This window comes from Syngnathus scovelli, chromosome 5, assembly GCF_024217435.2.
Source record: "Syngnathus scovelli strain Florida chromosome 5, RoL_Ssco_1.2, whole genome shotgun sequence".
NCBI classification, from domain to species: Eukaryota; Metazoa; Chordata; class Actinopteri; order Syngnathiformes; family Syngnathidae; genus Syngnathus; species Syngnathus scovelli.
In genome coordinates, this window is record NC_090851.1 from 3,490,636 (window position 1) to 3,503,978 (window position 13,343).

The 13,343-nt window shown below is 44.4% G+C and overlaps 2 protein-coding genes across 6 annotated transcripts in view; one reads left to right on the forward strand and one right to left on the reverse strand.

The window, feature by feature from the left end:
• The window catches only part of LOC125969140 (ADP-ribosylation factor-binding protein GGA2-like), a 37,632-nt gene extending 24,310 nt beyond the window's left edge, over positions 1-13,322 (reverse strand). Inside the window, exons 1-21 of one of the 4 annotated variants that reach the window (XR_011086842.1) lie at positions 12,615-13,137; positions 11,673-11,757; positions 11,272-11,347; positions 10,787-10,885; positions 10,552-10,675; positions 10,367-10,467; positions 10,217-10,297; positions 10,007-10,138; positions 9,753-9,948; positions 9,506-9,682; positions 9,153-9,199; positions 8,972-9,072; positions 8,738-8,880; positions 8,463-8,632; positions 8,278-8,388; positions 7,077-7,155; positions 4,175-6,933; positions 3,956-4,060; positions 3,190-3,569; positions 2,753-2,923; positions 189-886 (exon numbers count right to left, since the gene is read on the reverse strand). Coding sequence is in view for 2 of the 4 variants with exons in the window: in XM_049720883.1 (XP_049576840.1) it covers positions 7,877-7,987; positions 8,278-8,388; positions 8,463-8,632; positions 8,738-8,880; positions 8,972-9,072; positions 9,153-9,199; positions 9,506-9,682; positions 9,753-9,948; positions 10,007-10,138; positions 10,217-10,297; positions 10,367-10,467; positions 10,552-10,675; positions 10,787-10,885; positions 11,272-11,347; positions 11,673-11,757; positions 12,615-12,716; positions 13,174-13,222 (1,905 nt within the window). In the remaining 2 variants the exon portion in view is untranslated. Of the gene's footprint in view, positions 1-188; positions 887-2,752; positions 2,924-3,189; positions 3,570-3,955; positions 4,061-4,174; positions 7,156-7,482; positions 7,988-8,277; positions 8,389-8,462; positions 8,633-8,737; positions 8,881-8,971; positions 9,073-9,152; positions 9,200-9,505; positions 9,683-9,752; positions 9,949-10,006; positions 10,139-10,216; positions 10,298-10,366; positions 10,468-10,551; positions 10,676-10,786; positions 10,886-11,271; positions 11,348-11,672; positions 11,758-12,614; positions 13,138-13,173 lie in introns of those variants that run through there. The other 3 variants (XR_011086841.1, XM_049720884.1, XM_049720883.1) reach the window with 3 other exon arrangements.
• On the forward strand, positions 749-7,485 carry LOC125969126 (3',5'-cyclic-AMP phosphodiesterase 4C). Of its 2 annotated transcripts, XM_049720865.1 has the most exons (16): positions 749-897; positions 1,616-1,753; positions 1,824-1,951; positions 2,017-2,199; positions 2,342-2,381; positions 2,546-2,616; positions 2,766-2,928; positions 3,157-3,250; positions 3,320-3,477; positions 3,676-3,774; positions 3,902-4,066; positions 4,160-4,259; positions 4,597-4,751; positions 4,829-4,951; positions 5,064-5,246; positions 5,330-7,485. In XM_049720865.1, exons 1-16 carry the CDS (start codon positions 856-858, stop codon positions 6,395-6,397), a joined length of 2,910 nt encoding a protein of 969 aa, XP_049576822.1. In that variant the 5' UTR covers positions 749-855; the 3' UTR covers positions 6,398-7,485. The 2 variants fall into 2 exon arrangements, with proteins under 2 accessions (XP_049576822.1, XP_049576821.1); XM_049720864.1 differs by having other exon boundaries at positions 3,157-3,477.
• Positions 13,323-13,343: the final 21 nt, after the last annotated feature.

The window sequence follows — 13,343 nt, forward strand, 5'->3', positions numbered from 1 at the left end:
GCAACAAAGGAAAATACGAGAGTTCGTAGCAGTCGTGTTTTGATCACATTGCGATTTGTCATAATCAATAAAGTCGTGAAGTTTACAAGAAGGCTGTTGTGATAAAGTCACAATAGGACAAAAATAAAGTTGCAATGTTTTAACGATGAAGTTGTATTTTCTAAAACATCAGAATGTTGCTCTCTTACAATATCTGTTGACCTTGAATACTTCTTATTGTGCCTCACAGGAAGAAGCGAAGAGACGCTCAAACTTGTGACCTTCCAAGATGACTTCCAAGCAGTGATGCTCGTCATTCCGAGAGGTCACCGCAAAACACCACGCTCTTGGATTTTTCTACTGCACCAAGGACAGATTTTTACGAGGTTGGAACTATGCAAGGAAGAGTTGGATTAGTGGATTTGGAGATATGTTTTTTTCCAACAGTCTCCCAGCCGCAAACCCTAAGTGGGGTGTGTTGTTGCCTCGCCTGGCCCAAGCAGGACCAAATTCTGGTGGAGCTTCATGGAAGACACTCTAACATGGAGTGAGCTCTGTGAACTGTATCAATATATTTAATAGTATTAAAAAAAATAAAAAAAAAGTTAGCCAAAACCAAACAAAAACAACGGCGACCCAGAGGAGGGACCGAGGGGTCCTGTTTGATCCACCTGAACCCCGAGGTGTCAGGAAAGCCCAATGGACGCAGAGGGCGACCCGGTTTAAGGCTCATAAACGACCCCCTGACCCCCAAGCACCTTCTACCTGGGTTTAACCTTGGAGTGACCTGCTACCTCTCCGGTCCTGGCTCTCCACCTGCTCTGCTGCCTGGGTTCCGGAACGCTCCGCCCTGGGGCCCAGAACGAGCCAATCAGGATGAAGAAGAGCCGCAGCGTGCTGTCGGTAACTGGAGAAGAGGTGAGGTAGAAAAGTATCAAGATAATGTTGAGAATTTTATTTTTTTTTTGGGTGATTTCATGCAGCAATCTAAATCATTGTGCTGCTCCTTCAGGTGTGCTCAACTTGGCCACCGGGAGGCAGTATACTATACAATAATTTACATTTCCGTGGTAATGTTTATCAAACTAGAGTTATAATCAATACAGAGGCAATATTTGAACGGGCCCTTAGGTCAAAAAGGTTCACGTGCACTTGAATAAAAGCGTATTTGGGTCTACCGCCGAGAAAGACCGGTGATTTCCACACATTTCGACCTTCCTTTGTGCTTTTCGTAAAGTGAAGGAATCCACTTAGATGATGCCAGGATGCTTTCATCCAGAACGAAGTACATGAGAGCATGCATTATTCAAACAGGCTTTTATTGATCTAACTCGGCAAGTAGCTTTTTGGAAATGACTATATATTTAGATGCATCCTTCCACATCTGCTCTGGATGACAACATGAAGCGCAGCATGGGAGTAACACGGCACGGTTGCCTAGCAACTGCTATCGTCCGCCCCCCCCATGAGTGTTTTGTTGCTACGTTGCTGCAGTGCAGATCAGCATCCAAGAGTGCCGTCTGTAACAGGCTTATCTCTCGCTCTCTCACACACACACACACAAGCATTTTTAAGCTTTTTAAGAATGCAATCAAGATTGTGGTTGAGACGTAACGTTGGTCTCCTTGTTTTATAGGGTGAAGACGTTCAAATAACGGTTGGCGCAGGGGAAAAACCAGAGTCGCCGCGCTACAGCCGATCCTACACGTCTGGGGCCACGCTGGGGGCGGAGCTACGCAGGGGTAGGAGCAGGAGACTCTCATCTAGTCTACAGGTAGTCAACGTACAGCTCGGGCCACCCGCTTTGGTCTGGCAGCCATGACATTTTTTTTTGCTTGCCACAGGTTCCCTGCTGGCTGCGCCCTCGCGACCGCACTCGCTCGCCGGAGGTCCTTAGCAACGTGGCGCGTCCCACAACGCTGCCACTCCGCATCCCGCCGCGCATCTCCATCACGCAAGCTGACGCTGACAGGTTCGCACAGCCTGCCACCTCCACGAGTTTTCTCCAAGGCATCTCCTCAAACGCTGTTTTTGTAGTTATGAAGGAGAAAATGGCGTCTCCCCCTCTCACACGCCACTGGGCTCGCAGAGTCCAGGACTCACAATCAACACATCCTTCCCCCAAAGCCAGAGGAGGGAGTCTTTCCTCTACCGCTCAGATTCAGATTACGACATGTCGCCAAAGACGGTGTCACGAAATTCGTCCCTGGCGAGCGAAGGGTGAGCGCGTTCATCATGTACTGCTTGGACCTCCAGTGTGAGGCCTGATAATTAACTTTTGAGTTAATCTGAATATCTTTTGCTTTTTCTAAGTAAAATATGAGTAAGCTACTTGATTGTTAAGATGTTTGTCATCTTTTAGTCACACAGGGGAGGACTTCATCGTCACTCCTTTTGCTCAGGTGAGTGGAGCTTGGTCCAGGACACCGTTCCAGCATTACTGTAAACCTGTTTCGGCTAAGCTGAGGTTTAGTTTGGAACGTTCCATTTCCGTTGCAGGGTGTGTAGTGACTTGGTATGGAAGTTGCCTGTAAATGTGTTTTGCAATGTGTGTGTTGTGTTTAAGGTTCTGGCTAGTCTGCGATCGGTGCGGAGCAATTTTACCATCCTCGCCAACGTCTCCACGCCGACAGTCAAGTCAGTCATTGGCGTAACTGATATGTCATTTATTTTTGCGTTGTTTCTTAACATGTAATTTTATGAATGAATTGTTTGTCGCATTCTAGTATATTCTATGCCTGTTATTGTATTTGTACCACATGTTGTACTGCACCTTTTATTTTCAGGAGATCTCCGCTTGGTGGGCTGTGCGCGAGTCCCAGGGCCACGCTGTGCGACCAGCAATACCAGCAGCTCGCCTTGGACACGTTAGAAGAACTGGACTGGTGTTTGGACCAGTTGGAAACCATCCAGACGCACCGCTCTGTCAGTGAGATGGCATCCACTAAGGTAAAGGATAATTTTTTTTTTTTTTAATTATACAAAATTATATACAGTCATCCCTTGCATATTTCTGGTTCTGGATATTTAATTCAGCAATTCTTTACTACAACTAGAGGGAGCCATTTTTGAGAGACATTAATTGGCAATTGGAAAACAAATGCGGAATTTTAGCAGCATCATGTTACTTGACCTCTGGCAGCAGGCACACTTTGTGACCTTGTGTTACTTTGACAGTTCAAGAGGATGCTCAACAGAGAGTTGTCCCACCTGTCCGAGATGAGTCGCTCCGGTAACCAGGTGTCAGAGTACATCTCCAGCACCTTCCTTGGTGAGTGGAGCCATATTCTAATCACAGCAGGACAACATCAGCAATTAAACTGTGTGTCTGTGTGTGTAGACAAGCAGAACGAAGTGGACATCCCGTCACCAAATCTGAAAGACAAACCGATGAGTCAAATCAGCGGCGTGCGGAAACTGTCGCACAGCTCCAGCCTCTCGAGCGCCTCCATGCCTCGCTTCGGGGTCAACACTGACCATGAGGACGAGCTCGCCAAGGTCTTGCCAAAATTTATTTACGGCCTACTCGACCAGGAACTTGATGTCATTCTCCATCGCCACCTCACTACCTCCTCCTTGCCCAAGTGTCTCTGACAAAGCAGAATTAGCATTAGCCATGTCTGGAATCATCTACGTGAATTTTATTGAACAAGGTTGTCCATATTGCATATCTATGTTTGTACACTTTTGAAGCAGGAGTTGGAGGATTTAGACAAGTGGAGCTTCAACATATTTCAAGTTGCTGATGTCTCCAACAACAGACCACTCAGCTGCATCATGTACACCATTTTTCAGGTAAAACATTTTTGCGAGAGAGGAGATGATATCCTTCACATTGTTTGTTAGCATTAAGCTAAGGGGACTTCCTTGAGGCAAAACTATTTTGTGATTGTTTTAAATACACAACACTTGATCTTCCCAGGAGCGAGAGCTGCTGAAGAACTTCCGTATCCCCGCTGACACCTTTGTCACTTACGTGATGACACTGGAAGACCATTACCACGGCAACGTAGCGTACCACAACAGCCTCCACGCTGCCGATGTCACCCAGTCCACACACGTGCTCCTCTCCACTCCAGCCCTCGATGTATGTCACATGAGAAAAAAAATGAAGGGGAACATGAGTGGAGACCCTACGTCAAAAAATTTCAATGTTCCTTATTTGGGTCTTTTCCCTAAGGCTGTCTTCACTGACCTGGAGATCCTTGCTGCCCTCTTTGCCGCCGCCATTCATGATGTTGATCATCCTGGAGTTTCTAATCAGTTCCTCATCAACACCAGTGAGTCCCACATATAAGACGAATGAGATTCAAATGACATAAGTTCCAAAGTTCATTTAAGATGGTGCTCTGAGAATAGACAGAATGCAGATAATGATCATGGCGCTGTGCTGTTAGAACATTGCAATTAACGGGACTACAGCTCCTGCTAATTATGGTGTAAAGAGAAACGAGAAACTGTTAACTCGAACAAAGTACGTGAGAGAAGACAATTTAGTTTGTAGCCACTTTGAGAACTTGTTCCTCATCAAAATGAAGTGTTCAGTAGGAACGTTATAATGACACCCAGTAGAGTCCATTTTAAATCTCGGAGTAACTGCGGCGGCGATGTGTCCAGACTCGGAGCTGGCACTGATGTACAACGACGAATCGGTCCTGGAGAACCACCACCTGGCTGTTGGCTTTAAGCTCCTACACCAGGACAACTGTGACATCTTCCAGAACCTTACCAAGCGGCAGCGGCAGAGCCTTCGCAAGCTCGTCATCGATATCGTTAGTGCCTCATTGATATGATGTAATTGTAGTTGCAATGAAAATCTGAATTTTTTTTCGGGGGGGTTCATCCTCAGGTTTTGGCCACAGACATGTCCAAACACATGACACTGCTGGCAGACCTGAAGACCATGGTGGAGACAAAGAAGGTGACCAGCTCTGGCGTGCTCCTGCTGGATCACTACAATGAGCGCATTCAGGTGGGTTGCCAGATTGGAATTTTTTTTTAAATGGCATGAGATCCGCTTGCTCGAGCTAGGGAGTAAAAATTAAACTACGTAAATAGATTGTAAATGAAGGTCACTGTTGCAGGTCCTGAAGAACATGGTACACTGCGCTGACCTGAGCAACCCGACCAGGCCCTTACCTTTGTACCGGCAGTGGACAGAGAGGATCATGGAGGAGTTTTTTCGACAGGGCGACAAGGAGAGGGAGCGGGGCATGGAGATCAGCGCCATGTGCGACAAACACACCGCCTCTGTGGAGAAGAGCCAGGTGTGGATTTGCTCTTTCGACATGATGAGTGATTTTTACAGTTGTCAGAAACAAAAGCATATTTAAGTCCTCTTGTTCTTCAGGTGGGTTTCATCGACTACATCGTCCACCCGCTGTGGGAGACGTGGGCCGACCTGGTGCACCCTGACGCCCAGGAGCTTCTGGACACACTGGAGGAGAACCGCGAGTGGTACTTGACCACCATGCCTCAGTCTCCGTCGCCTCCTCCAGACAGACACTTGCAGCATGATCGCTTTCAGTTCGAGCTCACGCTGGAGGACTTGGAGCACAACAACCACAACCATGTTCACATGAAGACCGGCAGCGGTGGGGAGAGAGCTCCTTGCCCTGACGGCCAAGGTGAGACTGAGGACGAGAGGAACCACAACCAGGAGCAGAATGGCGTGAGTGATGAGGATGAACAGACTGGTGACAAGGAGGAAGAAGAACACCACCCTGCAGAGGAGCAGATGGAAGATGAGATGGGTGAAAAGGAAGAGGAAGCAGAGGATGGGGAGACTAAACAAGGGGAAGATGAAGATGTGGACGCAGGGGAAATGAATGAGGACGAAGGAGTCGAGAATGTGGAGCAGGCAGAAGGAAACGTGGAGGAGGAGGATGGGGCAGAGGGAAATGTTGACGAGGAGGAAGATGAATCAGTGGCGAATGAGGAAGAGGAGAAACAAGAGGATGTTGGAGAAGAGGAGGTGGAGGAAAATGATGTGGAAGAGGAAGCGAATGCTGAGAACGAAGTCGATACTGTGGAGAAAGAAGAGCAGGAAGAAGTCGAAGAGAAAGATGGGGAAGAAAACGAGGAAGAAGTCGAAGATGGGGAAGAAAACGAGGAAGAAGTTGAAGAGAATGATGCGGAAGAAAACGAGGAAGAAGTTGAAGAGAAAGCTGGGGAAGAAAACGAGGAAGAAGTTGAAGAGAAAGCTGGGGAAGAAAACGAAGAAGAAGTTAAAGAGAAAGCTGGGGAAGAAAACGAGGAAGAAGTTGAAGAGAAAGATGGGGAAGAAAATGAGGAAGAAGTTGAAGAGAAAGATAGGGAAGAAAACGAGGAAGAAGTCGAAGAGAAAGCTGGGGAAGAAAACGAGGAAGAAGTTGAAGAGAAAGATGGGGAAGAAAACGAGGAAGAAGAGGACAGTTAGTGGTGCCGACGAAGCAAACCGGTTCGGTGAGAAGATGAAAACGCGCATTAAGTGAGACCCAGCCCGTCACTCACGCGCTGTCCACTTGGAAATGTCCGAGCTGAGACGTCGTGGGCAGAAGCTCTGTGGGAAACGGCGGCGGCAAGCCGTTCTTAAGGACCTTCGAACAAGGCTCACAAAAATACCACATTACATGCAAATAAGTTTGTGCCTGTTCTCTCGAGATCACAGACTATACTCGCCATTGTCTTCTGTGTCGTCCACGACCAAGATCCAACCACTCCTGACTTGTTTGTCCTAAAAGGAAAAAAAAAAAAAGTGAAGTCTGTGGTTTTGTTTTCACACTTGTAAAGTGTGGCAGTACTGTACTGTCAAGAAGTCATCACTAATGATTTACAGGCAACAACACCCGGTATACTCACTGACTCACTCAGACGCGAGCCAAAATGAGGGCCGGCTCGTCGTTTATGAATTAAGAGATTGTGGGTCCGGGCTCAAGGGTGTGACGGTCTTCCATAAATCAACTTTTTGTTTGTCTTTTGTAAAAAAAAAAAAAAAGGAAAAAAAGAGAAATTTTTGGCACTTTATCACCTGTTACATATATGTACATAACAAACGTGTATTTTAATCTTCTGATGTCATCTAATAAATATGATGGATCAAGTGGAACTATTTTTACCTTTTTGCCAGTGAAGGAAAAGTTAAGAAGCAGTTCCAGGCAATTGTATTTTTGGTTGTTGTTGTTAGGGTCATCTAATCTAATGCAATAAAAAATAATTAAAAGAAAATACATGAATACTTTTGAAAATATGCACTTAAGAAGAGAGACAGGTTGAAAGGTGTCCTGGCTTGTCCAACAATATCATAGCCAACGGACAAAGATTGAAAAGAAGAAAAAAATCAATATGATTTTGAATTTGTTATTTTAAAGTGAAATTAATGCAAAAATGGTCCCAATAACTCATCGATTTGAGTCTTGATTGTATTTTTGGTTGTTTGATTTACAAACATTGCTTTCCTGATTCAGCAAATAAATTACTGTATCATTATTTATCAAATGAACAGATTAAACAGTTTCAGAAGGGTAACACTGATGTGGTCTTGTTTTATTCACTGTAAGTGATTCATAGAGTCAGATAGGGCTTCAGATGCAAAATAAAGAATTGGCACAATGGAGGTCCAATGATTCCAATTGCAGAAACACAAAAAGTATTGGATAAAAGAAACAAAATCTGCGGTGTCAAGATTAATTCCAAAGCAAACCTAATATGTTGGCAAATGTTGCATGTATCAAAAGCAAAGATAGTTTAACTAACAACTGACCTAAATTACTAACAACTGTCCTAAATAGAAAGAAAAGTCCAAAGATTGTGATGCATGTAAGACTTCATTGTCATTTTGAAGATCTTGAGTGAAAGAGTGCCCGTGAAACCGAGTGTGATAAAGAAAAGTGTGCGAGTGAGCGAGTGTGCGGCGTTTTCAGCAGCCAATCAGAGACGTCCAGTCGGGCAAGTTTTGTATCTCTCCGTGCTCATTCAACTGTTGGTGTCCGTGTGTCAGAGTGAGCTTGTAGCGCAGACGCATTTTACACTGAGGAAGCAAAAAAAAAAAACCCAGACATGAAATGAGTCAGGCAGAGTCGACGACCCCGGCAAGGTCAAATGGTGCCATCAAGATAGAAGTTTTTAAGTATCCAGTCAACTAAGTGAGAAATGTAGAATATATGACTGTTTATCGCCTGTCTACCTGAGATGCTGCACTGATTGTATTCAATGCATTGCTTGCACCAAAAGAGGATTTTTAGCATTAGCATTAAGCTAGCTGACAGAAAGCCTAAGCTATGCACATTTTCATAAAAAACAAGATCTGAGCTGATTCACCTTGTGTGGATTAGCTAAGAGGATGACCTGGGCAATGGCAGGCGGGGGCTGGAGGGGGTTGTAAGGAGGCAAGTGTGTTGTTGACGCAGGTTGAAGTTTTACCGACATGGTCTGGCAGACAAAAAAAAAAAAAAATTACAGTATGCTCATCACTCAACTTCAATGTTTGAGGTGCTTTTTTTTACCTTAGGGACAGCAACTTGAAACATGAAATGTTTCACTCCCAGAGAGGAAGTGTTGACCGTGGAGATGACCACTACGGCAACATCAGGATGACCGGGTGGCGAGTTCCTGGTGAAATGAAGTGTGACGTGGACGCCGCAGTGGTCGTAGATGGTGATGGGCTCCAGCTGACCTGCAAAAAAGATTCAACGTGTCAGGAAGAAAAAACAAAAAGACTCAAACGCAAATGTGACCCTTCAGCACTCAAGTCTGCTTAGCCCAATAATAAATTATGTACTAGACTTGATGGTCTCCATGGGAACAAAGATATTTTTCAGCCCCTGTTGCGGACATGCCCAGTCTTCCGAAGGTGCTGGTGGTTGAGGGTGACTTGAACAAGATCCTAAACTCGTTAACTGTTGATCCTGTTGATCCTGTGACCTGAAAAAAAGTACCAATGGCACACAAAATTCAACTTGTCATGTACGTGAAAATGGCACGTGTTAGTTGGGTTTGGCAAAGTCATTATCACCATATGTTAATTTCCTTTGATGAAGAGACATTTTTCCCACATCCGCGGGCTCTCAGCAAGGGGCCCCTCTCCTTGTTCGTTGGCTCGACTTCTCCATTGAGCTGTGGGAAATATTTATGTACATTTAAGTTACGATAAAATCACATTAAAGAATTGAACTTCCCGTTGAGTGAAGTCTCACCTGCATTAGCTCGTCAAAATATGACTTTGGAGACAGAAGAAGTAAATCTGGAATCATAGTTACACATGTATCAGTGGTGATGCAGACCAATTTAAAGTTTATAAAGTATATTAATTGAATCAACAATATTTAAGGATAATTGTGGCGCTGGGGTCTCAATACTGAAAGTGTTCCTAATGCCTATAAATAGGGAATTTGCGCCCCCTTGTGGACATATGTATTTAAGGGATCTTATAGAATTAAATCTTTTTTTTAAGTCGACTTCCCATTTAAGTTTTTTGTTCAATTTGTCGAATATAGTTTTTCCAATTGGCTTGACGACAGTTCTAAAGGAAAAAAAAAAATACCCATGCCTGATTGCGGAGGGTTCTGTTCAACCGCAGAGTTGTCGGTGTAATCCAGACAAGAGGAGAAGAGTGGTGAGGAGTTAACGGACGAAGGCGAGTCGGCTTTTCTGTCTGTCTGCGGCGTGTCGAAAGCGGACAGGTCGATGAGGTGGTAGCTCTTGATCTCTCGGGGACTTGTGGAAGCTACAATAACAACACTCAGTCATACAAACGAAAGAATACATCAGCGGGTCACTAATGTGTGTGGTCTCACTATTTATGTCTGTCGCTGCTTCTTCCCTTTTTCCGGTACATTCTCGCCTGCCGGTTCGCTCCTTGTAGGCATTGACGACCAGGGTGAGTTCGTCGTTGGCCGCCAGGATCTGCGCCAGAGCCTCGTCGTCATCCACCGTGTCGCTAGCCAGACGAAAAAGGCTCGGCCTCAGGCGCTCGCAGCTCTCATAGAGATCCTAATATAGAATTCTAGCGTTACATTTTGCAAAGGTATGTAAATAATAGCAACGTTACCTTCACTTCATCCATGGGTTGTAAAGATGCTTCCTTGTGCTCATCCAACATCTCTCTGAGCTGCTTGGTGCTACTCTCCACTGCCTTCAGAGTCATTTCACGCTTTGAGGCTTTCTCTGCCTTCTCCTGCTCCTAAACAACACACACCAAAACAATCGCTTGACTATTTTATTAAAATAACACTATTGCATGTTTCATAAGAGGGCTCACCTCTTTCATAGTGCTTTTAATGAGCCTGTTGGCAGTCTCCAAGTCTTCAGGACGCCCACTTTTTAATAATCTGGATAGGAGCTGGAGGAAATAAAATAATTGTAGTGATGAAGCAAACCTCACACAACACACAAACGTTCACAAACACACCGTCGCTTTGTCTTCTTGGTCAAAAACGGAGTCTGTGGCTCTCTGTGGTGGAGGGGCCATTATGACTTTATCTGGTAATTTAGGATCCTTTTTTATCACCCCTAAAAATAAGCACATTGCATGAAGGATATACAAAAAAAATATTATCGATAATAATGTGAACACGTGAGACAACTTAACCGCACCTTGTTTCTTGAGCATGGAGTAGGCGTCCTGGATTTTTGTTTCCTCTTTGAGCCAGAGTGTCCAACCATAAAGAACCTGAATCAGCTTATCTTTGACCGACGGGGCAGTCCAAGAACCCAAGAACTGCACAGAGGAAGTTGACCGAGTCAGAACGAAACTAACAGAACCGTGTTAAATGACCAGAAGTTCATTATGATTCCGACTTGACATCCGACCACCAGTCTTGATTCTTACCTTTGGCGACAATACTTTGATGAGCTCGTTGAGGAATCGGAACTTAGCTGCTTCGCTGCGGAACCTCTTGCCGCAGTTGTTCATGCACGCCTCGAGAACCTAGGAACAAAGGAGCAGCGACAGCTCACCACCGATTGAAGGCAACGAGCTAACCTTACGTCCTCTTGGCTAAATCCAACTGCGAGGACGACCGCGTCGCTGGATGTCACATGAGGGGTCAGAAGATCGGGCGAGTGACACTTAAAGTGGAACGACTACGCGGGTTTTGGATCCATCGTGAAATCCATCATGTTCAGGCCATCATGTGATAAAAGTTAGTCACATGTTCATGCACTATTAACTGGGATCTCCACACAATTAAATAAAATACAACGCATGATCTTTTACATTGAGAAGAAATGGGAGAAACCTTGAGAAGCCACCCCAAGCAAGGCCAATCTTCATTTTAATGAACTTGCTAAAGTACTGAGATTTTAATTACTTACAGTCAGAGCTTGAAGAGCCTCTTTTTCTTGGGGGGATTGAATTTTATGAGCAAGAAGGCTGAGAGCAACCTGTGGACTGACACAAACAAAAGAAGTAAAATGTAGCAGATATGTTGACGGTATTAAAAGCAGCATGAACTTTCCCGAAAATCAGATTAAAGTGCTATTTCAGTACCGTTCCGATCAAATTTCAAGTACTTTCAAGCATTCGACAACTATGGAAACTCTCATATTAGCTGTTAGCATATAGCTGATTTGGTGTTGCTCCTCACACTTGGATGAGATGCCATAATGTATGTCTACATGGATGTGAGGCAACATTGTTGTGTTTCGACCGTAAACATAAATTTATTGTGGACACATCAACAGAGGTTTGGATCTCATTTGAACACTCTGCTCACCCATCAGTCTCCTTGTTGACCAATTGAGAGAAGGCCTGGATGCAGTCCCACATGTCTTCCTGGTTGTTCGGGTCCGTGGCCTGGTCTGGACAAGAGAGGATGTTTTAGTGTTAAAACACAATGACACTCAACTGATCATCAAAAAAGTATTACTACCTACAAATTTTAAAGATTGAGAGTATTAATATGAGATTATAAAACTGAAAGTTCCCTTTAAGGTGCCTTCAACATTCTGTCGAATTCTGTTTCTATTAATAATTCATTGTAGAAAATGTTTTAGTCTTAAATACAACATTAGGACGTTGTCCAAAATAATTTTGGGTAATACTGTTGTTCCAGTGTACCTATGCAAAACACAATTTTCCAATTTAGTGTTCTTATGAAAAAGAAATTGCGAATTTAATTGTTTTTCCGTGGTTTTGACAAAAAGAGTTAACCAATAAGAGTTAAAAATTAACAATTCAGAAAATTTGAGTCACCAAGCATTGCTCTCACGTTAGATGTAGCTTTAGTTTAAGTGATAGCTGATTTCACATATTACCGCAATATTATATTTTAAGTATTTGAAACATTAATTGGATGATTGTTTTTGCAAACATGACGAAATTAGCCGCCCCAAAATAGATATCACGAACGTTCGCGTTTTATCATTAGCAAGACGTGTACGCGCACAGACGAAACGAAACAACTTCCTGTGATAAGCGTCTCCTGTTTGCCTCAATATTTCCACTTCAAAACGCGTAATGTTGATAAACTCGTGATGGAAAAAAAAACTTTGTTTGAATCATTAGTCGCAATTTCTTAGTCAAAACAAAACTATAACTTCCAGACATGTCACGAGTCTTTCCACGCGGAGATGCGTTCAATGACATTGCGTCCCAAATTAAATCCAAAGCGCGGAAACCGAACCAAGTCAACCGAAACCGATACACTTCTACTCACTGAGCCATGAATCCAAAGTTGGACGGCTGTCGCCGTTCGCCATGGCCGCTTTTCTGCCGCAGCACGTCGAGAAGTAGTTGTCGACGTCTGCGAAAAGTGTCACTTGAGGGGGAAGCGAAGATGTCAAACTGGCTTGCCCGCGACGACACGTGACACTCATACCGCACTCGCTCGTCACACTGTTTACACTAGTTGCCCTACTTAACAACTCAATCTTTTGTGCCTAATTAAATCAAAATATATATGGATACATTAAGAATGATCAGAAAAAAGGCAGGGAGGAGGACAGGATAGAAGGAGGAAGAACGCTAGAAGAAAGGAAGCTGGAAGGTTGGGAGATAGGAAATACAGTTTCATGTAGAGAAGGAAGGAAGGGAGGATGGAAGAATTAAGGATGCGAGGTAGGGAGGAGAAAAAGTTTGTAATTACAGTTGCTGGGATGAAAGGAAGGGAGGGAAACTCTCCCCAGCCACTTCACTAAGTTCTTCTCGGGGTTCCTGAGGTGCTCCCAGACCAACTCGGAGACCAAACAGTCTCTCCGGTGTGTCCTCGTACATACCTGGAAAAACCTTGGCAGGGAGGTGTCGAAGATGCCCGAGCCACCTCATCTGGCTCTACTTCTTCTCCACACAACCATCATAATCCCTTTTTAGTGGATGCCTTTGTCTGAATTGAGCAATGCATGCCCGATTGTCTATTCCGGCGACACTGCAATTTTAATCACATGCA